The sequence below is a fragment of the Lactuca virosa genome, chromosome 1 (assembly GCF_052849685.1).
Source record: "Lactuca virosa cultivar CGN04683 chromosome 1, Lactuca_virosa_CGN04683_v6, whole genome shotgun sequence".
Taxonomy (NCBI): domain Eukaryota; kingdom Viridiplantae; phylum Streptophyta; class Magnoliopsida; order Asterales; family Asteraceae; genus Lactuca; species Lactuca virosa.
Window position 1 is genome coordinate 158,320,146 of NC_136426.1, and position 24,393 is coordinate 158,344,538.

Here is a 24,393-nt window from a genome sequence, read left to right on the forward strand (position 1 = left end):
TCTGACTTGTGCTTGATTAAGTAGATATACCCATATCTTCTATAATCATCGGTAAAAGTCACATAGAAGCGGTTCGCATCCCTTGTGGTGGATCTAAAGGGCCCACATGCATCCGTATGTATGAGATCCAATAAACCCTCACCCCTTTCACAAGTACCAGTGAAGGATGACTTGGTCATCTTTCCAAGCAAACAAGATTCGCATGTGTCATCAGACCTAAGGTCAAATGACTCCAATACTCCATCCTTTTAGAGTTGGGCTATGTGTTTCTTGTTGACATGTCCAAGACGAAAATGCCACAAGCATGCTTTGTCCAAACCATTGGATGAATCGATATGCAACACATTATTTCCTAAGTTGTCTACAACCATCACAGTTTCATATATACCATTACAAGGCAATGCTTCAAAATAGAAAGTACCATTCAAGAAAGCATTAATAGAACCAATTTCATTGTTACACGAAAATGTAAAACCTTGTTTATACAAACCATGAACAAAAATAATGTTTCGTGTCATTTCTGACGAGTAGCAACAATTATTCAACTCTAAACCTAACCCACTACTAAGCAGTAAAGAATAAACTCCAATCTTGGTGACAAGCGACACTTTCCTATTCCTCATGATGAAGTTCATCTTCCCGTGCTCCACATCCCTACTTCTTCTTAGACCCTGCAAATCAGAACAAATGTGAAAACCACATCCTGTATCAAGGACCCAAGAAATAGCATGTGATGAGTTGTTAGATTGAATAATGTATATACCTGTGAAGGTGGGCTTTATCTTCCCATCCTTGATGTCTTGCAGATACTTCGGGCAGCTTCGTTTCCAATGCCTTTTGTCATAACAGTTGAAGCACTCTGCATCATTCAGATTGGAAGAGGGAGTAGCAGAACCACACACTCTCCATTAATCTATGATAAAAATCGAGCTACCCTTTGCCACTCTTGCTAGTCCCAAATTAGTGGGCCGATTAGCCACACACGCTCCACTAACGACTTGGCAAGGTACAAAGTGCAATTTCATGGAATAGCATCATTTTTCACATTTTTTCCTAAAGTAACTAAGATTGGGAATTTATGAAAACATTTAGTTACTTTATAAAATCATTATCCTTATTAATGAGGAATTAGTTTGTCCTATCCTACCCGTTCGGCTAACGACCCTCCACTAGTCAAGAGTGCAGTGGGTAAGAGTGTATACCCAATGGCGGTCATTTTATAGGTCGCTTCCTTAAACACCCCTTATAGACCAGCTTCGTGAATGACGCCTACTAACAGTAAGACTGACTCGTCTTATACATATATATATAATTATTAATCTTTTAATATTATAATAGTATAAGGGTTGAATTAAACTTTTAAAACTCTAGGGTTTAGAATTTAAATATTTCAAAATTAAAAACTTTTTAATTAAAATTTAAATTCCAAAACTTGAGAACAAAATTTGAAACTTTTCAAAATATCTTTTAGATCAAATTTGAAAAACAATTAAATAATCATATAATTAATCTTTATCACATAATTTGACCTAATCCACTTTCAAGACAAGATAATTCAAATCAAATAATTAATTTTATCATATAAACTAGTAATTATCTTATAATTTGACAATTATCTTCTAATTTGATGAGGATAATCATTACCATATTAGAAAAATCTAATTTTATTAGTAAAAATAGTTTATGGTAATTATCCTAACCCAATTTTGGTCAAAATCCCGAAAAATCTGCCAACAGACCTACAAACTCATCGAGTCAGACTTGGACTCGTCGAGTTCACAGTGAACTTGTCGAGTCCATGCAACAGATTCAAATTTTCGACTTTTTCAGCTAAGAACAATTAAGCAATGCATCATATATAATACAAAAATAACCTAGGCTCTGATACCACTGATGTGTTTTGAGCATTACAACAATCCTATGGTGCACATGCAATCCTAAAGGTTTGGATCTAGGTTTTCTCTAATTGTACATGCAATAATAATCATCCAAAGCTATAACCCTAAACTAGCATGCCAAATTCAAAATTTATATCTAATACAAAGTTAGAATATTACATTTCAATTGTAGCTTGCTTGATCTTCAACCTTTGAGAACTTAGCACCTCAAATGAGATGCCTCTAATAGATCACAAACACCAAGAGCAAGTTGGAGGAATATGAGAGAGAGGCTAGGGATCACAAAATTCGGTTGGTACTCTTCTTAGGGTTCAAGTGCCGATTTTAGGAGTCCCATAGGGTCTTTATATAGCTGAGCTGCTAGGGTTTCAGTCAAAACCATAATCCAGTTGCTTAGTCCTTAAGCAGCCCAATATATCCTTCCAGAAGATCCCTTTGGACGATTTCTATGTGGGTTACACATAGAAATTCGTCCACCTCTTCTTAAGGGTCCACAAGCCCAACTTTCAATTATCATATAATTGCAATATCAGTCCCTTTAATTTAATTAATTTCTTTTGATCTCAAAATTAATTCTAAATTAATTATTGACCAATATTAATTAAATAATATAATTTCTATATTATTCTTATAATATATTAATAAATCACAATTAACCTCTTTCACCATAATTCATCCAGTCAAGTTGCTATGGTGAAGGCAACCCAAAAGGATCATGTTACTATCGGGTCAAGTATATACCAAATATAGTTATGGGCTTAGACACCTAATCCAACATTAAGTTCATAACTAAAATATGAACTTAAAGAGAGAAAATGCATGCAAGTATTCTACCACCTTTTACTAGAGAGAAGATGAGATAAAGAGAGAGTGAACTTACATTTTTGGCATACACAAAATGGAAGCCTTTCAAGCCTTCATAAAGCTAGTCTTTTACACATAAGTCCTTAGCACTTTAAGTACAACATGTCCCTGAAGTCTAGTTGTCTCCCATGCTTATTAAGACATTTTTTACTTTTTATTAAAGAGATCAAAAGCACATGCTTCTTTTATTCATTCTTATAAAGATATAAAAGAAGAAAAAGTTTATACATTTTGTAAACTTCTTTTATAAAATATAACTTTGGCTTTGGCTAAAAGACAAAAGTTTTTCTAGTCCAAAATAATGTACATGACTTAATAAATCATACTTCCATGAAGTAAATAATTTTGAATTAATTATAAGAGTTTATTGAATATTTATTAAAATCAATTTATAATAAATAATCAACTGTATCAAGTTGTTGTTAGTGTGACCCTTTAAGATCATATATTATCTAGTAATATCATTTTATAATGACTCTTGGTTGTATCGATCTTTCACTTCCTCAGATGCGTGAATGATAGTCCCCTCTCCGTCTGCCTTGATTTGTTGAATTTTTGTCGATGGTATGGGAAGCAACGTGAAGAAGAGAATGGGAGAAAAAGTTGCTTTCTGAGGTGGGGTTGGTGACCGGATTTGTGGCTAATTGGATTTCCTCGACGGAGAGTGTGGATCGAAGCTTAGGAAGAGGTGGATTAGGTTTGGTATGCCAAGGAATATTTTCCACACTATCAATTTTGTGATTAGACCGTTTAAGGCATAGGTAATAAGATTTATGTCCTTGATTGTTTGTTCCATACCTTCAAGGAGATCTACCAGTTTCTTCACTTTCTCAGAATAGATGTGAATAGTAAGATTTCCCTCTGAACCACCATCCAATGACTTCCTTCATGACTCTGACATTTCTCCTAACCTTCGTCAGATTCTACCTCCCATCTCTCCTTCATTTGACCCCCCGTAACATGCGAACGACTCCCTCCCCTAACTTCTCCTCCAGCTACACCACATCTCTTACCTCCTCTGTCCCCTCCCCCTGACTCATCCATGCACACTCATTCTAAAAGTGGCATCGTCAAACCAACCCAACGCCTTAATCTTCATACTGACTCTCTCTCCCTCTCCCCTCTCTCTCTCTCTCTCTCTCTCTCTCTCTCTCTTATACTGAGGTCACATTTACAGGATTTCAAAAGATCTAAACTGGTATAAAGCCATGAATGAGGAATATAATGCTCTTATTACAAAAGGTACTTGGGTTCTTGTTCCACGACCATCGGGGGAGAATGCGGTTGGATCTATGTGGCTCTTTAAACAAAATTTTAATGTTGATGGTTCTCTCTCGGGATATAAAGCGTGTTTAGTTGCTAACGGTCGTAGTCAATAACATGACATTTATTATGATGAGACTTTTAGTCTGGTTGTCAAACTGGCCACTATACAGATCGTTCTCAGTTTGGCTATCTCTAAACACTGGCCTATTCATCAGCTTGACGTGAAGAATGCATTTCTTCACTATCACCTTCAGGAGACAGTTTACATGCACCAATCCCAGGTTTTCGAGACTTCCAACATCCATATTATGTATGTCATTTACAACGGTCGTTATATGGTCTAAAACAACCCCTGGTTTTCTTAGCATGCTCTCCACATGAGTTTTTATCATAGCCTCATCGATTCTTCTATGTTCATCTACCACTAAGGTGCAAATACTGCACATCTTCTTCTATATGTTGATGACATTATGTTGACTGCTTCTTCTACGACACTCCTTCACTCCATCATTGTTCAACTTAGCAAAGAGTTCGTCATGACTAACCTTATGGCCCTTAATTACTTTCTTGGGATATCCGCAACCCACTCCTTTCATGGTCTCATCCTGTCTCAAAGGAAATATGCATCAGAGATCCTTAGCGTGTTAATATACTCCAGTGCAATCTAGCGCGTACACTTGCAGAGACAACTCATAAGTTGGATGTCACTGGACCTCCCATTGCAGATCCTTCTCTTTATCGCAGTCTTGTCAGCGTTATTCAGTACCTTACTTTCACTCGACTTGACATCACTTTTGCTATATAACAGATTTGCATATTTATGCACGATCCCCGGGAGCCTCATTATCATGCGCTAAAGCGCATCTTATGCTATCACTAGGGCACTCTAGACACGGCTTGCAACATCATGTTTCCCCACGTCAGATCTTCACGCTTACTCTGATGCCGATTTTCCGGTTGGGGCGGCTGCCCTGTCTCTCGCGGTTCGACTTCTGGATACTGTGTTTTTCTCGGTGATAATTTGATATCCTGGTCTTCTAAACGACAGGGGGTTATTTCTCGTTCGAGTGTCGAGGTGGAGTACCACGATGTCGCTAACACCATTACAGAGACATGTTGGGTTCATAATTTACTACGTGAGCTTCGGATACCATTAGCTATGTGTACATGTCCTCGAACCTAGTTCAACACCGACGCACTACACACATCGAGATTGATATTCATTTTGTCCGCGACCTTGTTGCTCGAGGAGTTGTTCGCGTTTTTCACGTCCCCTCTTCTGCTCAGTAAACCGACATCTTCATCAAAGGGCTTCCGACACAGCTCTTCAACGACTTCAAGATCAGTTTAAACGTTCAGAATTCTCCTCCTGATCAAATTGTGGGTAATGTTAACAAATGTATTCTATGTATTAAGGAAATCTTTGGAAAACTTCCAATATTTTACCCTAATTTAAGAAAAAGTCTCAAACTAAAATTTGTTTACGAAAAAGTCCCGGTTACCTGTAAAAGTGACGATTTGACTCATTTTTCCCGGTTTCATTACTTACCCGGTTTTATTAAAGTCTTATTATTTTATCATAATTTACGAAAAAGTCCCAAATTATGGTAAAATAATGGGACTTTAATGAAACCGGGTAAGTATTGAAACCGATAAACCGAAAAAAAAACAGTCAAATCGTCATTTAGTAATTAGGACTTTTTCGTAAACAAATTTTAGTTTGAGACTTTTTCGTAAATTAGGATGAAATATTATGACTTTTCCGAAGATTTCCCTATGTATTATTATTAGTTTGTTTAGTTAGCCCATAGATAGCGTGATGTATTTACCTATGTAAGTATTTGGCCCATGTGGCATGTATTTGTACAATATTCTAATGAAAGTGTGATTCATAGGAAAATAACAATTAGCATTGATAGTCCTCTTAGTAAAAGATGAAGATGGTTCAAAGTTAAAGAAAAAAAAACTTAATTTTAGTAAGCCAAATATGCGAAAATCTTGATAGATTTTTGCAGTCAATGCTGTCATTTTCGCATCAACATCCCAAAACAACGTCGGTTTGAAGAAAAAAAAGTTTGCAAATGACATCAATTCTGCAAAAATTATGGTTATTCGGGTCAATTTCGTTCTTTTGACTATTTTTTAATAAAAAAATTATAAAAGTGATTATTGTGATCATATAATTTTTCTTATATATAAGAAAGTCTCATTGAGACTTTATATTCTTAGATCAATATCTATCCACATACTATTCCCTCGCCTAAAGAAATGATGTATATGACGTGGTTGGACGTCATTCGAACAACAAATTTTATGGATATCATGCGATTGGAGAAGCCCTAAATAAAGGTTGGAAATAGTTAGTTAGTCAGCCTAAACCTAAGTTTCTGACACCTAACAAATGAAAAAGAACCAAGAAAAAAAATCCATTACAATTACTTCTACTTCAAGAAACGTAATGCAAGAAATACATTTTTCTCATGCTTCATCTTCAAAACAACAAAAAAAATGATACAAATAAGAAAATTGCATAAAATACGCACTTTAAAAATACATACAAATTTTAAACAAAATTTGCTTTGATACCATTTTGTAACACCCCATCAACCCAAATTACTGATAGCCCACAACTTAACGCTTAGCGACGCTTAGCGGTTGTTATTTTTTATCCATATAAGACAAGGTTAACCGGGTTTTATTTAGATTAGTCTAATTATTTTGGGAAAATTGTTGATAAAGTTCTAAATATTTTTTAACAGAAAATCTCGATCATTTAGCATTTTGTCCAAATTAACTAAAAAGTTCTTTTAAATTTTTTTTTAACAAGTATGTGATTTTTCCAAAATATTGAGACTTTTCGGCTAAAATAAAACATTTAAGACTTTATCAAAAAATTTCCTAAAATATTAAGACTTTTCTATATAAAACCCTTAGTTAACAGATACAATATCATATACTAAACTTTTGTCTTGTCATATTGCAAACTTTAATAGTAATCATCATATTATTTTTTTTGTAAAAATTCATGAATCAAACAAAACTGATAATTCTATCGAGTAAGAAGACCGTAGGAAGGAAGTTCCTCAATGCGGTTCACGTTATCTTGCAAAAGCTCTCTTTCTAGTTGACGGCGTGTTGATTTCATCACAGTCTGTATTAAGTCAAAAAGAAACAACACCTTAATCTAATAATTTTTAAATAAATTAAAAATAAAAATTGGGAAATTAATCCTATACATTGAAATCCATGTAAGATGCATGCATCGCAAGCCATTGATGATCCATTAGCTTGAATGTGATGCAATACAAAAGGTCAAATGCTGACTCGTTTTCTGTCGTATTATAAATTTATAAAAAGCAATTTTGTTAGATCCTACGCTAAATTATAAAACGATAAATAAATAAATAAACGGTTTGACAGGTTAACCGCTGATGTGGCGTCCACATGGTTATGACATGGCGTCCACATAGGATTTTTATTTTCGACTAAATGAAAAAGATAACGACTTACTTCCATTATTTCTTTTTATCACATCATTGTACTTTCAATTTTCTTTTTTATTAATCTGACAAATTCTAACATTAATATCATAAAAGACCTTATATATTATGTTTTTTTTTTCGGATTAAACCTTAATTTATTTTTTTCCTAAAAAGGATCTTATATTTTTTCCAATTTTTTCCAAAAACACTCTCAAGTTTGTCTTTTTTTTTTCAGAAAAGAACCCTCAACCTTCTAACTGGTTCCAAATAAAACCTCAACTTTTTTATTTTTTCTTGAAAAAACCCTCACATTTTACAAGTTTTTTCGGATTAAACCTCAACTTATTTTTTTCCTGAAAAAGACCTTGTATTTTTCCATCTTTTTCAATTTGGCCCTTTTAGTATTTTTTTTTCCAAAAAAACTTGTCTATTTTGAGGTTTTTTTTTTGAAAAAAAAAGGTTAACCTTATAAAAGACCTTATATTTTGTGGTTTTTCCGGATTAAACCTTAACTTTATTTTTTCCCTGAAAAAGACCTTACATGTTTTCATTTTTCCGATCCGGCCCTTTTAGTCATTTTTTTAACGAAAAAAGTTGTAAAATGTTAGTTTATTTTGAGAAAAACTGAAAAAGTTGAGGATTTATTTGGAAACAATTAGAAAGTTGAGGGATTTTTTCGGAATAAAAGACAAAGTTAAGGGTTCTTTTTGAAAAAAACTAGAAAATACAAGGTATTTTTCAGGAAAAAAATAATGATGAGGTTTAATATAGAAAAAAAAACACAAAATATAAGGTCTTTCACGAGATTAACCAAAAAAAAGGTCTTATGCAAAAAAGTCCCATTATTTTGGGAAATTTTTTGATAAAGTCCTAAAAAGAATTTGAATAGGAAAGTCTTGATTATTTAATATTTTTTGCCAAAATTAACAAAAAATCCTTATTTTTATTCTAACAGGAAATGATAGATTATCGTGTAAAATTAAATAATCGGGACTTTTCTGTTATTTTTTTTAGGACTTTATCAAAAAATTTCCCAAAATAATGGGTCTTCTCTACATAAAACCCAAAAAGAATTTAAAGTTCATGATTTTTGTTTTGGAAAAAATTAAAATGTTGAGGGTTTTTTAGTTAAAAAATAAAAACTTGAGGGTTTTTTCTAAAAAAAAACAGTTGAGGTTATATAAGGTTTTTTTTTATGATATTAATCCTATATTTAATTTAAAACTTACTAAAAATGAAATTTACTTGTAGTTATCTCTTATTATATATCATATCCTAATGGATGCCATTTAACACTTTAGATCGCTTATAATTTAATTATATACCTGAAAGAAACTTTAGAAAAGTTGCTCCAACAAAACTCCGTGGTTTTACTATACATTTAAAACACTATTAGTATAAAAAAATAATAATAATAAATAAAAATTCCAAATTTTGTTAAGGATTATTAACATTTTTATCAAACCTGCTTCAAGATCAAGCATCTGAATAAGCATGAATGTGATATTAACTCCAGCTACAGCAAAAGGATATTCCCACATGGCTCTATCACCTTCTTGCTTTCTAAGAAGATCTTGAAATGATTTCTACACATGAAATAGCAATGTACTTTTATATATTTGTTTTTATAATTATAATTTATAATTTATAGCATCCTACTTTCATTTATAGTTGGAGGGGTATACCTGGAAATTTCTGGCGAAATATAGTAAGTTCTCTAGTGATATGAATCCACCACCCCTATTACAAAACTCCATGGTTTATGAATAGGAAAAGGTAATGATAGGATTCAAGGGCAAAATGGGAATTTTTTTACCGAAAATCTGTGGAAGGATCTTTCCCTTGCCAGCCCATTTCTTTCCATTGCTCAGAAATCAGATCACTGAGTTCCTCTTCAGGAAATGCAGCTTTCCACAATGCCTTTAATGCTTCCTACAAAAAATAGGTATATTATTGTATTAATGTCAATTCCCTTTTATAAACTTAATAATATCTTTTTATAGATATAAAGATATGTACCTGATGTTCTGGAATTGAACTATCATAGGCTATGTCTAAACGGTTTTGAAGCCTTTGTAGACAATCCTCCTTATAACATCAAAGAAAAACAAAGCATAAGTGTAGATCTATAATGGTGTATTGAAAACATATCAAATATATATATATATATATATATATATATATATATATATATATATATATATATCAATCATGTGAAATGGATTAACAAATACCTCAGCAGGTGTCAAATCAAATGAGGGGCGAGAATCGCCTTCTTTTCTCTGAACACAAACACATGAAAGGCTTCTGCCAAGCCATGCTGTTGAGCCTGCAACAGCCTCATCTATTACAAGAAGAAGAAGATGACCAGAGCAAGTGAGTTTGTTCTAATTTGAACAAAAATCATGATGTTGATTAATAGGTATGTAATGGAAGTATGGAACAGGATCTATGAAGCCCACAAAAGATAGAAAAATGATGCATATTGTTACAGATGGTGTTTAGAATAAGGGGAAATGAAAACCTAAAGTAGGAATCACTTTATGCTTAAGATGAAATGGAATCAGAGCACATGAATTGAAATTTGAAATAGGAAATAGTTAATTCCGATCAAAAAACATGAATTGCAAGCAAAAAGATGTAGAGATTTGTTTGATTAGACGCAATAACTGGTGAACCTTTATCCATTTCATCCAATCGAACCAGATTGTCTTAACTAAAGTCGTTCGCTTGACAGTGATTCAAAACTTTATACGCCATTGAAATTTCAGTCTTATACAATCTCGAAGAAAAGTTGGAATTCAATCGATATGTTTACACTTCTAAACAAGCTCAACTCGCTACACGAATCAATTCAACCAACACAGATCCAATGTTTTACAAAAATCATAATGAAAAGAAACGTAGTTGAACGAATTTAATCGATGGAGATTTTGTATACCTGTTGTATGACAAGCATTGCTTCTATCAAGACCTTGCGAAATCCTCCGAACTGCGACAAATGATCCACCATCGTGCCCTCCTCTATCATCCATTCCCAGAAAATAAAAACACACACAGAGAGACACAAAATACACACACACACACTATATGAGGTTCATTTCCACCATTTTCAACCTGAGATACCGGCGAAGCATATCTTCAATTTGGCAATAAAATATTGAATCAACAAGAAAATCTAATCCGACGCATTTATATAAGGCGATGAAGTTCATATGAGATTGAGATAGCGAGAGGTCAACTTAATTTTGACCGGATGTCGGTCAAGAGTTGACTATGTATTATGACTCCATCGATGCTTTAAAGAAATACACATTTTAATCCGATTCCAATCCTTAGCACGTTTGATTCATGATTCTAGGGAATCCCCTACCTAATTGAAATTATGATTTTATATTGAGGTGACTTTTGTTATTTGATAAATGAAAAATTAATTTGATCTTGATCCAATTTGGATAATGCACATGATGCACATGAAAATGGTTTGGGAGTATAATGAATTTTGTATTTTATTTATATTTAGGTAATGTTTCTTTTGTATATGGTTTATCATTAAAATTGTTAAAAGTGTTCAAATATTATCATTGTGAGTGGCTATCTTAACTAACAACAATTACATTTGAGTATATTTAACAAGTTTCATAGTTAATCCTATGAAAAAAAGTTGTTTAATTATAAACAAAATGAAAAGTTCATGACCCACCAAGAGCATTTTCACTTTTATTTTAGGGTGTTGTTTATAATGAGGTTGAGAATGATAATAGAAGTCCCCTTTGAGCTCGATTTCCATAGTCACACTTAACATTTTATATTCAATTCAAGTCCATGAACTCGAAAAGTAGAACTTGAAAAAGAAGTAATGGATTGTTGGAGTTTTTCTTCAAAGTGGGTGCACTCAAAGTAGAAGGTGTGGGTAATCTATGTTTGATGTGGTTAGCATCTTAAACATATATTTTTGGATCTTATGCTCAAAGTCTTTGATATAATACTCAAGAAAACAAAAACAAATTTGTTTTTTCGATTAATCTACGTTGAAATTATTATTTTTCAGAATCTAGTTTTAACTTATCTTCCAACTAGTAATGGTTATATATATGAGTAGATTACATGAATGGTCCCTATGGTTTGAGGTAATTTGCATGTTTGGTCCCTAACTAATTTTTTTAACTCGAAAAGTCCTTACTGTTTGTTTTTATTGCGCGCTTGGTCCCTACTGTTTGTTTTTGTTACGCGCTTGGTCTCTGTCTTACCTAAAAATACTATTATTTAAATAGAAAAAATGGTGGGGTAGGTAAGGTAAGGTGAGGGGGTGGGGTTGGAGGTGTGTTTATTTAAATAAACTAAAAAACCATAGACAAAATAGTCTTTTTAGGTAAAACAACGACCAAACGCGTAACAAAAACAAACAGTAAGGACCTTCCGAGTTAAAAAAATAAGTTAGGGACCAAACGCGCAAATTACCCTAAACCATAGGGACCATTCGTGTAATTTACTCTCTCTCTCTCTATATATATATATATATATATATATATATATATATATATATATATATATATATATATATATATATATATATATATATATATAACCTAAATGTTTTCTTTATCTTCCTTTTGTTATTGAAACAATATTATTTAATTTTTCATCAACTGCTTTAGATGTTATATACATGAAATTTTGGTGTATGATTTTAACAGAACTTGAATTTTATAGTTAATAGACATGAACCATAGGAGAATTGAAAACACTTATACATGTTCAAAATTGATTCATGATGGTTCTTGAGTAGAAACCAGCAACAGCTACTCTTTGATTTTAAGAAAATGACTTAGAAGAGTAATGAACTTTTCATTTTCTTCACATTTAGACAACTTTTTTTATACATGACTGACCATAAAACTTGTTAAATATGTTCAAATGTTATCATTGTCACCTACAATAATTTGCGACAATGGTAATATGTAAACATATTTAACAAATTCGATGGTCAATCCTATACAAAAAATTTGTTAAACATGAACAAAATGAAAACTGCGTTACTCTCCTAAGTTATTTTAAATAATTTGGTGGAACTAGTTACTAGGTGAAAGACAAAAAACTATAATTTGTTGGCTTACTAGTTGTTATTTATATAGTAGTGTCCAACAAAAAATAGTTTTATGTTTGTGAAAAGTACAAAAGCACATAAAATATAAAACATAAAAGATACAATATCATAAAAGCTATAAAATGGTAATTAAGATAGTTTTTGTTCTAGAAGTTTTTTGTTTAAAGTAAAAGTTTTAAGCTCATATCTCTAAATGGTTTCTTCTTTTAACTTGAATTTTGTTTATTAAAAGTTCAAAAAACTAAAAGCTCTTAGAACATTTTTACTAAACACAACATGATTTTATTTTTCTACATAATTGACCCATATTTCTTCCCCAATTCGTTCCCCCTCCTTTCCCCTAGAACCACTGTAACGTCCACAAAATACTGATAAAAATTTTCATTTTTAAAATCATCAAACCATATATCATGAGTTTCAAAACCAATCATAGTGCAATGTATCAAAATCATCATAGTAAATTAATCATCGATGTAGAAATTATAAGGGGGTGTTGTGCAGTCAAGTCGGGCCCTTCCCTTTGGAACTGGAAGTACCTGAAAATGTTTAAAACACAAAACCGTAAGCACAAAGCTTATTGAGTTCCCCAAAATACCAGATACCATACATAACGTCGGGCCCCGCCCAAATATCGGGTCGCGCCCACTGTAACAGGCCCCACCCACATAACAGGCCACACCCATTATACATACGGGCCCGCCCATCATACAAATGGGCCCCACCCAACATACAAATGCAAGAGTTACAAAGACAACAAGCATCCAACGAGAAGACTCACCTAACTCACGAAATTTGATAACCACACCTAACTGTCGTGAGGCTGGTGCTCCAACACACCCAATCATCAAACAAGGTCCAACTTTAGTTTATACCTAAAGGTCAACCCTAGGTAAAAAGTTAACGGTCAAAGTCAATACCAGTCGACCTCCACTTCGTGACTATCCTTTTGCTACATCGTGGCTAACGAGTCCAAACCCGATCAGAATCCCAGCCAAGTAAAAAAAATAGCTTCAACAAGCCTCGACGTCGTGGCCCTCCCTTGGCCACGTCGTGGGTACTAAATGCCAAAACAGTCGGCTTCTTCCCCAGTCGCCATGTCGTGGCAGCCTAATGGCCATGTCGTGGGAACTGGTCTAAACAACTTAATTGAGCTAAGTTGTTTTCTTCCTAATACAAGGGCTCCAAAGCCTAGGATCTGGTCCTTCCCCAGGTCTTAATGAATAAAGTTTACAACTTTATCCATTAACACATCCCAAAGAGTCAAGATCTCAAACCCTAAGTCCTTAATGACAACCTAAAGCATGCACTCACCCATTAAGCACTTAATCAACAAAAGTTACTTCTCTCAAGTTCTAGAAGGGTTTCCCACACCTAGTGGACCATAAAAATCATGGATTTATGGACATGAATGTCCAATGCTTGTCCTTCCCAAATAAGGTCATATACATGAGGAAATAAACCTAACTTTGTGTATGAATAAAAATAGGACAAGAAACTTCAGATCTGAACCATACAAGCCCAAAGGGACCATGAGGATCCATAAAGTTGCCAAATTTATGGAATCTATCATTCTAAACTTTCATAATACGAAGATCAAAGGACAAAAGGCTTAGATCTAAGAGCAATCAACATAAATCTAGGATCTTCGACACTTACAAAGGTCCAGAGAATGCACACGAGAAGAATGATGAGGCTTGCTTGCTAGATCAACACACTAGAATACTTTCTTCTTCTTCTTAAATCCACCAAAAGCACCAACATGAGCTAAAATCACCAAGAGAGGCTAGGGTTAGGGTTTCTGAGGTTTGAGGGTAATGGAGGCTAAGGAAGATGACCTAGAATGGGAGTTAAGGTGTTTATATACAAGAGAAACCCTAATAATCTCGAGTTTTAGGCCGCAACGGCTGCCACGTCGTGGCCATTCTTTGCCACGTCGTGGAGCCCACTAAAACGTGTGTTCCAAAATAACCTTGCCACGTAATGGGATTCCATGCGCCTCATCGTGGCTTGGATTTTTTCCGAAAAGTTCCATCCTTGGTTCCGCTAAGTTTCAAGCTACACCAATCTGGAAAATGGGTGTTCCAACCACCACCACCACAAACCATATCATCCTACCTAATTCCTATTGTCCCTGTTGTAGCCCTACACCCATGTCCCTTCACTAAAAACCCAATATAAGACAATGTCTTGACATATCCAAATGCAATTAAGGTTTAACAAAATTAAAAATAAGCCTTCTTATGTCCATACAAACTTCATTTTCAAGCAGTAGTCCCAAATGTAACATCTTAATTTCCAGCTATTCCATTTTTGACCTTTGTTTTGAGTATGGTTTCCAAATTTAGTCCTAAGGGGAATTTTCGTAATTTTTGGGCAAGAATTGCGTACGTTGGGTGTACGTTTCGTATGTTGGGTGTACATGGCCAGGGTGCAAACCCTAAATTTTGGGGTTTGGACCCTATTTAAGCATCAATATAGCCCCATACCCTTCCTTAAATCCAACCTCCATCCCTATCTCGAAACCCTAAAGTGTGTAAGTGTTTTGAAGCTTGAAGAGTCATTTTGGTTCCATTTTGGTGCTCTTGGTGGTGAAGAAGGAACCTTGAAGTTGTGGTGTTTCACTCAAGACTTTGGATCCAACAACTACTCTCTCTTGTGCATCTCCTAGAGGTATAAAGCTCCAACCTTGATGAATATTTCATTAAGATCTAGTTTTAGCTTAAAGTTGGCACATTTTTGTCCCAAATCTTGGTCTTTGTGAGTATGGAATACTCTAGGAACTTTGAGTTGTCCTTTTAGATGTTTTAGGGTGTGTCGAGTCATAAAAATGTGATCTTGGACATTAGTTTCTTTCCCTGCATGATCTAGGCTGTCTTAATGGGTCAAGAAGCTAGGGTTTTTTATGTTAAGGTCTTAATAGCCATGTAAAACCATAAAGTTGGAAACTTTATGATTAAGGACACTTTTAGGGGCTAGATCTGGATTTTGGATTAAAGTGCTTAAGGATTAAGTACTTCAAGTGTTGAGTGGGTGGCAGTCGCGTACGCTGGGCATACCAAAGGGTACGCTGCACGTACGTGTTCAACCCCTTGTTTTTTGGTCAAGCATGCAGCACGCCTCGCGTACGTGTTGAGTACGTACAACGTACTCACCGAGTTGACCCGGTTGACTCGATTAACTTTGACCTGGATTTTGACCTAGGGGTATTTTAGGTATTTTGATCTGTATTCTGAGTTTTGGTCACTGTATTTATAAAGGTGACTGATAGAGTTGATTTCGGAGTAGCGTGTTGTTTCAGTTTCTCATCTGTCTGTGAGGTGAGTCTTATCACTGTATCCATGGGTCGAAGGCACCAATATCGGCCCATTGTTGTGTTATTTAGGATGTTAGCTGTTATGTGGCTTATATGTGTTTGTATGATGGGTTGAAATAGACCCCAGGGAGGGGCCCATTATCGTATGTTTGGGTTGAAATAGACCCAGGGCAAGGCCTATTATCGCATGTTCGGGTTGAAAGATACCCCTGGGGGAGGCCCCAGGGCGGGGTCCATAGGTGTTGATCGGTTTGAAATACACCCCAGGACAAGGCCCTAGGGCGGGGCCCATATGTGTATACTAGGTTGGATTATACCCCAGGGTTAAGCCCAGTTGTATGTTTTGGTATGTGGTACTTTGAGGAACTCACTAAGCTTTGTGCTTATAGTTTATGTTTATGGTTTCAGGTACTTTTGATTCGAAAGATAAGGGCCCGACGTGATGGCACAACATCATCCCCTCATGATTTTCGCATTTTGAATAATTGTACTTTGATGTTTTGGATATTATATTTGTTGTTGGATTTTGAAACAATTAATGAATGAATTGATAGTCTTTCAATGAAAAATTTTATCACTGTTTTTGGGTTGTTACACCAAAGAAAAAAACATAAAAGATGATGATGATGAATATTGGAGGAGATGAAGTTTTATCTGTCGAAAACTAGGTTCATCGGTAATAAGTTTCATGTGGTGGTGTTTGTAACACCCATAATTTAGGGCTAGAAATTAAATTCATCGAGTGTGATTTCTCATAAAATAAATTAAATGTTACATTAAATTAAACAAAACTAGTTGATTAAAATTATTAAACTAAAATTTTATTTAATTCTTAGGTAAAATTTAAATCAAAAGCTTTGATATTGCGAGTTAACTTTCCTTCATAGGGGTTAAATTATTTAATCAATTGAATAATATTTTTCAAAATATTAAACTTCAGTTGTGGATAAAGGTCCCATAATTCTAACTTAAACGTTCAAATTTTTTAGTTTAGTTATATGAGGGTGTGAAATCATTATCAAAACATAAGTCGACAACTGAAAACCACTACATAAACATGGTCTTTTAAATATCCATGCCTTTATCTCCATGATCATCTAATATTAATACATGTCGAAATACAAGTGTCAGGCTTGGAAAGCTTAATAAGTATTACCAAGTTCAACTCCAAAGGTTGTTGGATAAGTAGGCAATCCATGCTCAAAGTCAATCCTCCAAAACTAGTTTGATAACACAAAAATAATATAACTCATTGGTTTGGAAAAATCATACATAAGTAGCATTACCCGACATCAAATTATCACCAAAAATTACCTTAACACCAAAAATGTAATGCAATTAAAATGCTTGCAAAATCCAACCTAAGTCAATCTCATAGTCTAATATCCAAACAAAACAACTATGTTAATACACCTCATCACAAAGTAGCTAAGTGGGTAAATATCCCTATATTGATAACTAAACAAGTATACCTCTTTATAATGCAGCTAAGTAGGTACATCTACCCATAATGATAACTAAAGGAGCACACCTCCCCATAATGGGTCACCTTACTTAACTATTAAAGTACAAGTAAATTAACACAAGTACCACATGAATGGGTGGCTTTCCTAATCATGAAAGTAAGGCATGTCTATAATATCATCACATCACCTTAACACATTAAATAGGTACAAAAGTCCAAATTGTCACACAAGTCAACCCCTCTATAGTGAATGTACAAGTTCACTATAAGGAAAGCTCATATCAAACCATATTATGAAAATACGCAATCATATATACATAGTATACTCTTCACATAGATGGAAAATCTCATACAAATCTATAAAACTCATCAACACATGAAAAATCGATATGGACATGTATTCCTCATACAAACTCACCTTAGTACTTCTAGATACTCTTTACATACTTCAATTTCATTTGTAGAGTGGTGGAGAACTTAAGGGTTGCATTTAAAGTCTCAAGGAAGTGATTCTTGTTTTTAATCTTCAACTAATTTTCAAAACTATACTCCATCAACTAGCATCATGAAATCATTCTAGACCTTATAGATTTCAATTTTGATAAATGAAATAGCTCAACTTTATGACTTGTATGTAAGCTTATTGATATATAGTCCAATTGATGATGTTGAAACTTCTAATCATGTCAATGGTAGATTTATGATGTTTTAATTGACTTTTAGGTCAATATTTAATTAGATAACCATTAAGCTCGTTAGATGTTAGCTGAGTTATGTTAGCAAGGTGTAATTATACATTTGATTTAGTTATACTCTTCATGTTTGTAAAGCATAAGTGAAAATCAATTCTAGAAGCTAACTTTGAAATTTGGAAGTCTAAATTAGAAATTATGTGATGATCTCTTAGAATTTTGATATTGATATGACTAGATTAGTGATGTTAATTAGGATTAAGTATGATGTTTCAAAAAGTTTTTTAATTAAAACAACCCTCGTATAGGTTATAACTATTTATTTCAATTTAAAGGTTTTTTAAAATATTAACTTTAGTTATGGATAAAGTTCCCATGATTCCAATTAAAACATATTCCACTTTTAATTTTAGGTATACGAGGGTGTAAAATCCATAATAAAAAGATGAGTTTACAAGTGAAACCACTATATAATAGTGGCCATCAAAATATCATTGTCTCCATATAGCATCCTTCTCTTACTAATATCTATTGTGAGAACATGTCAAAATACAAATGTTAGCCTTGCAAAGCTTGTTGAGTATACACAAGGTCAACCATTCAAGGGAAAAGAATGAGGGTGTTCATCCAATCTCAAACCTTACTGTAACATCCTGACTCCCAGGTATAATATTTAATTAAGTTATATTCATTTTGTCAGGTCGACTCGACGAGTTGGAGGCTCCAACTCGTCGAGTAGAGATGGAGATAGACGTGGGATTTCTAGAGTCTACTCGACGAGTTGGAGGACCCCAACTCGACGAGTAGGTGCTAAGTGTGAAAACCCTAATTTTCAGGGTTTGTACCCTATTTAAAGGACCTTAAGCCTTCATTTCTGCCTCCCTTATCACTTTAACACCCTGAGAGAAACCCTAAACGAGTTGGTATCATATATAAGAGAGAGAGGCTAAAAGTGTGAGATTTGGTGCATTCTTCGAAGGAGATAGAAGAGCAAAAGGTTTGGAACAAGAAGAAGGCCTTGGATCCAGTGTTCCTTCAGTACTAGCTGCTAATTGGAGGTAAAACGTTATCACCTTGATCATTGTTTGGTTAGATCTCTTCTAAGTTTGTGGCCATTTCCATCTTCCTTTTTGAGCCTTTGAGTCATTTGAGCATGACATGAAGTTGAAACTTTAGATCTGGAATGTATGAGGTCCTTTGAGCATAAAGATCCAAGCTTTATCAAGCTATTGGCCAAGTTCCAAACATTAAACCTTCTATAGAGCTTTGATTTGGCATTTTGAGCCCTAGGTACCATGCATGGAAGTAAAGCTTGCAGGTTTACATGGTATTTCAGCCTTGGGAGGCTAGATCTAGAGCTTGGGACTTTAGTTCTGCTTGGAATCATCTGAATGAGAATTAGACTAGAGGGACTCGACGAGTGCATGAGCCAACTCGACGAGTCGGTTAGTGTTTCCCCTATAGTCTGGACGCGTGCAAACTTGATGAGTTGATGAGACAACTCGGAAAGTTGAGTTCGCGTTTTCCTGATGTTCTAAGAACAGGAGGAACTCGACGAGTCGCATAGGTGTACTCGACGAATTGGGTCAACATGGATTGTTGACTCGAGTGTTGACTTTCGTTGACTTTTAGGGTTTGGTCAAGTTATGGATTATGGAGACATGGAAGGGTAAAATGGTCTTTTCACCCTTTCCAAGAGTTAGTGAAGGGGTTAGCTTAACATCTTTAGAGTTGTTGTTATAAGTGTTAATTAGAGATGATTATGATATATGTAGGTGGAGTCGAGATCGATCGTTGAGTACGAGACATACTTGTTTTGCTTACGAGGTGAGTCTTCTCACTATGCTTACCTAAGTGGTAATACCGTGTGACCGGAGGGTCTTATATGAGTTATTGATCGGAGGGTCTTATTTGAGTTATTGACCGGAGGGTCTTATGTGCTTATACTGAGTTATGTGATATCATGTATTTTGTCTTTGTGATTTATGTTGCATATTATTTCTGTGCTTTATTAAGTTAGGACCAGAGGGTCCAAACCGAGTTGTGAGACTGGAGGGTGTTCACTGAGATACCAGACTGGAGGGTCCGACCCGAGCTGTGAGACCGGAGGGTCCTCACTGAGACACATGACCGGAGAGTCCTTATTGAGATTTAGCCATGAGAGGCTAATTATTTGTGCATGGTATTTTGGGGAACTCACTAAGCTTCGTGCTTACAGTGTTGTATGATATGTGTTTCAGGTACCTCTCAGGATTGCGGGAAGGCGTCAGATTGATTGTTCACACCAGTTAGAGATTATGTGTTTGAGGATTCTGGGATATTATCAAACAATTGTTGACTTGTGTTTTGACAACTTATACATTTGTGGTTTTTGAGAAATGTGATATTGGGTTTTATGTGGTTTTAAAAATGAAAAATTCGTTTGAAAATTTAGAGCGCTACAAGTTGGTATCAGAGCCTTGGTTTGAGGGATTCAGATATACTATCGAGTATGTCTGGACTTAAATTGAGGATTTGAGAAAATTTTCTAAAAAGAAATGATTTTTCTAAAAACGAGTAAGAGCTTTTAAGAGAAAACGAGATGGAGCAGTGTGTACAATCAGCCAGATCCTGAATGGTGATATCCCAAAATACCATTACTTGTTTATATTATGAGATACTTATGAGATATTAGAGTTGCATGCTAGAGGATAGGCTAGGTATTTCAGGGATTTAGGGCTAGAGTTGCCTGATTCATGATGCCTTAGCCTAGGAAATGTTATTGATTGATATTATCTGCGATTTGCTCTGTATGTGTGCTGAGTAGGGATACATAACATGAATCTTTTAGAGAGAGTTTTGAGTAATCTAGGAGAGATACCTAGATGAGCATTGAGGAATCTACCGAGAGAATAGTTTGATATCCGTGAGGGATAGAGTACTTGTGAAATAGGATCCTAGGAGGAGGACTTGGGACGACTACAGATTGGTGTGGAAGGTACTATTGGGCCCGTACTACTGAAAGTACCGGATCTGTATGCGAACCAAGTAAGAACCTTAAGATACTAAGGAGCATGTAGGGGTGGGTAATGGCGTGAGCTTGAGCTAGTCTCTGATGATTTCCGTGTTCGTGTTTCAGAGGCACTATGGTGATTACCCGCAACAACCCCGGGAGCAGTGGTATCAGTGACGAGGATATCTGCAGGATCATTCATGAGGAGGTGGACGCATCTATCAGAGAGGTCATACCAGAGATGTTCGGGTCTATTAAGACCACGCTGATTGAGACATTTGATGAGCGATACACTGCTGTCACGGAGGCTGATGCTGCTGCAGCCACCGCAGCCGTAGCTTCTGCGAGGCCACAGGGGGGTGCCTCGTTGTTGTTTTGAGAGTTCAGCAACACAACGCCACCAGAGTTTGACGGGACCCAGGACCCGATTGCTTCCATTAGATGGATCTCCGACATTGAGGGGTGTTTCTATACGTGTTCGTGCCTGGAGCACTTGAGAGTTTGGTTTGCACTGAACCAGCTTTGCTTGGGAGCGAAGGACTGGTGGAAGTTCGTGACGACTAATTTTACCCCTATAGATCATGTTGAAGTGACTTGGGAGAGGTTTACCAAGTTGTTTAGAGATGAGTATATTACCCAGGTGGAGAGGGAACGTTTGGCACAGGAGTTTCTGTCTCTCAAGCAAAAGACAGAATCAGTGACAGAGATTACGAGGATGTTTCACGAGAGGGTGTTGTTCTGCCCTGAGCACTTGTCTACTGAGCAGGCATGTGTGAGCCAGTATTTGAGCATCTTGAGTAGAGATATACGGGATTTCATGGCAAACTCGTCATATTAGACATTGGCTGATTTGCAGACCAATGGCAGGAGGAGAGAGATTGAGTTGGTGATTCAGACCAGATAGGAGGGGGAGCAGCAGGGGAGAGATAGTCGACCAGTGCAGTCGCAGCCGGCGACAAAGCGGGCTAAGCCCACTGATTCGAGACCAGGAGGCCAGAAGAGCCTCACTTGTTGCAAGTCGGCAAGAGTCATGAGGGATCTTGTCGAGCAGGGATTTGCTACAAATATGGCAAGGAGGGGTACATGGGGAGGGACTGCCCCAGGGGATTTTCGGTTTGCTTTCATTGCAACCAGACTGGCCACCAGAAGGCCGAGTGTCCTCAGCTCACTCAGAGATCATCCCAGGCTTCTACTCCTGCTGCTTTACGTGTTACTGACGGTCGGCCGGGGAAGGTTGAGGCTCCGAGAGCTCGTGGGAGAGCATTCCAGCTGACTGCGAAGGAGGTATGCGCAATGCCTGATGTTGTTGCTGGTAGTTATCTCCTTATTTATGATATTTTGAGATTTGTTTATGCTTATACTGTGTTGCATATAGGTACTTTTCTTGTGAGTTTTGTGCCTGCCTTGGTGTTATTTGACTCGCGAGCGAGTTGATCTTTCGTGTCTTTATCCTTTAGTCGTAACATTAGTGTTAGACGCGAGGCAATAAGTTGACCACTGAGGGTTTCTATAGCTGATGAGCATGCGGTTTTTGCCATTGATGTATTCCGCGGATGTGTTTTAGAGATCTTTGGTGATGAGTTCCCGATAGATCTGGTGCCGATAGCGATGGGTGATGTCTGTGTCATAGTGGGCATGGATTGGTTGAGCCGGTTTGGAGCCGTGATTGACTGTGAGCGTCAGATGGTGACCATACGAGACCCTAGTGGGGGAGTACGTACTATGTATGGCGAGGGAACTAGATCGGGATCAGCTTTCTGCTCTGCCGCCAGGGCGAGGCAGAGTTAGCAGCAGGCATGCATGGGGTTTTTAGCGTATGTGATGGATACGCGAGTTGCCACTGAGAGGCCAAGTTCGATTTCCGATGTTCTGGTAGTGTGTGAGTTCCCGGATGTTTTCCCCGAGGAATTACCGGGTGTGCCTCCTGAGTGGCAGGTGGAGTTCTGGATCGATCTTATTCTGGTTACGGCGCCTATTGCCAAGGCACCTTATCGCCTGAGATGCAGGAGTTGTCATCGCATCTCCAGGAGCTGTTGGGGAAGGGTTTTATTAGACCGAGTATCTCACCATGGGGAGCGCTGATCCTTTTTGTCAAGAAAATGGATGGTTCACACCAGATGTGCATCGATTGTCGGGAGTTCAACAAGCTGACGGCCAAGAATTCTTATCCACTACCGAGGATTGATGACTTGTTTGATCAGTTGCAGGGGGTGTCTTGGTTTTCCAAGATTGATTTGAGATCTGGGTATCACCAGATGAGGGTCTGTGAGGAGGATATTCAGAAGACAGCTTTTCGAACTTGTTATGGGCATTACGAGTTTGTGGTGATGCCTTTCGGGCTCACCAATGCACCAGCAGCGTTCATGGACCTCATGAACCGGGTGTGCAGGCCCATGTTGGATAGGTCAGTAATCGTGTTCATCGACGACATTTTGGTGTACTCGAGGTCTAGGGAACAGCATGAGGAGCACCTGCGGGAGATTCTTGGAGTATTGAGGATGGAGAGACTTTATGCCAAATTCTCCAAGTGTGATTTCTGGTTACGAGAGGTCCAGTTCTTGGGACACCTCATTAATCAGAATGGGATTTTGGTTGACCCGGCCAAGATTGAGGCAGTTATGCGATGGGAGGTACTGAGATCCCCATCCGAGATCATGAGTTTTCTGGGTTTGGCAGGTTACTATCGGAGGTTTATCAGAGATTTCTCCAAGATTGTCGTTCCTCTCACCAGGTTAACCAGGAAGGGTATTGATTTTGTCTGGGGGCCCGAGCAGCAGGCCTCATTTGAGACTCTTCGCCAGAGCTTGTGCGAAGCTCCAGTGTTAGCCCTTACGGAGGGAGTAGGGGATTTCATAGTCTACTGTGATGTATCCATTTCCGGGTTAGGTGTCGTGTTGATACAGATGAGGCATGTGATAGCATATGCATCGAGGCAGATGAAGCCTCACGAGATGAGATATTCCACCCATGATTTGGAGCTGGGGGCGGTGGTATTCTCCCTCAAGATCTATCACCACTATCTTTATGGTGCCCGATGTACCATATACACGAACCATAAGAGCATGAAGTACCTTATGGATCAGCCCAGCCTGAATATGAGACAGAGAATGTGGTTGGATGTAGTGAAAGACTATGACTGTGAGATTTTGTATCATCCTGGCAAGGCTAATATGGTAGCTAATGCCCTGAGTCGTAGAGCAGCAAGTGCTCCGATCCGATACATGTGCATGAGGATGATAGTGATGACTCCAGTCTTAGATACCATCCAATAGGCCCAAGCGGTGGCCATGAGACCAGAGAACCGTAACAGGGAG

General features: G+C 36.6%; 1 protein-coding gene across 3 annotated transcripts; it reads right to left on the reverse strand.

The window, feature by feature from the left end:
* Positions 1–6,922: 6,922 nt before the first annotated feature.
* On the reverse strand, positions 6,923–10,775 carry LOC145160518 (uncharacterized). 3 transcript variants are annotated; one of them, XM_079079764.1, is made up of 9 exons: positions 10,452–10,773; positions 9,745–9,839; positions 9,530–9,598; positions 9,327–9,442; positions 9,196–9,250; positions 8,976–9,096; positions 8,836–8,883; positions 7,265–7,359; positions 6,923–7,179 (listed from the first exon to the last, which is right to left on the reverse strand). In XM_079079764.1, exons 1-9 carry the CDS (start codon positions 10,543–10,545, stop codon positions 7,078–7,080), a joined length of 795 nt encoding a protein of 264 aa, XP_078935890.1. In that variant the 5' UTR covers positions 10,546–10,773; the 3' UTR covers positions 6,923–7,077. The 3 variants fall into 3 exon arrangements, with proteins under 3 accessions (XP_078935890.1, XP_078935881.1, XP_078935893.1); XM_079079755.1 differs by having other exon boundaries at positions 9,745–9,854; positions 10,452–10,770; XM_079079767.1 differs by lacking the exon at positions 7,265–7,359 and having other exon boundaries at positions 9,745–9,854; positions 10,452–10,775.
* Between the last annotated feature and the right edge of the window lie 13,618 nt (positions 10,776–24,393).

Coding starts and splice junctions, on each gene's coding strand:
- LOC145160518 (XM_079079755.1), bottom strand. CDS start 10,545: ATGGATGATAGAGGAGGGCACGATGGTGGATCATTTGTCGCAGTTCGG. Junction 8,884..8,975: donor GATGCTTGATCTTGAAGCAG/GTTTGATAAAAA, acceptor TTAAATGTATAG/TAAAACCACGGAGTTTTGTT. Junction 7,180..7,264: donor CATCTTACATGGATTTCAAT/GTATAGGATTAA, acceptor GACTTAATACAG/ACTGTGATGAAATCAACACG.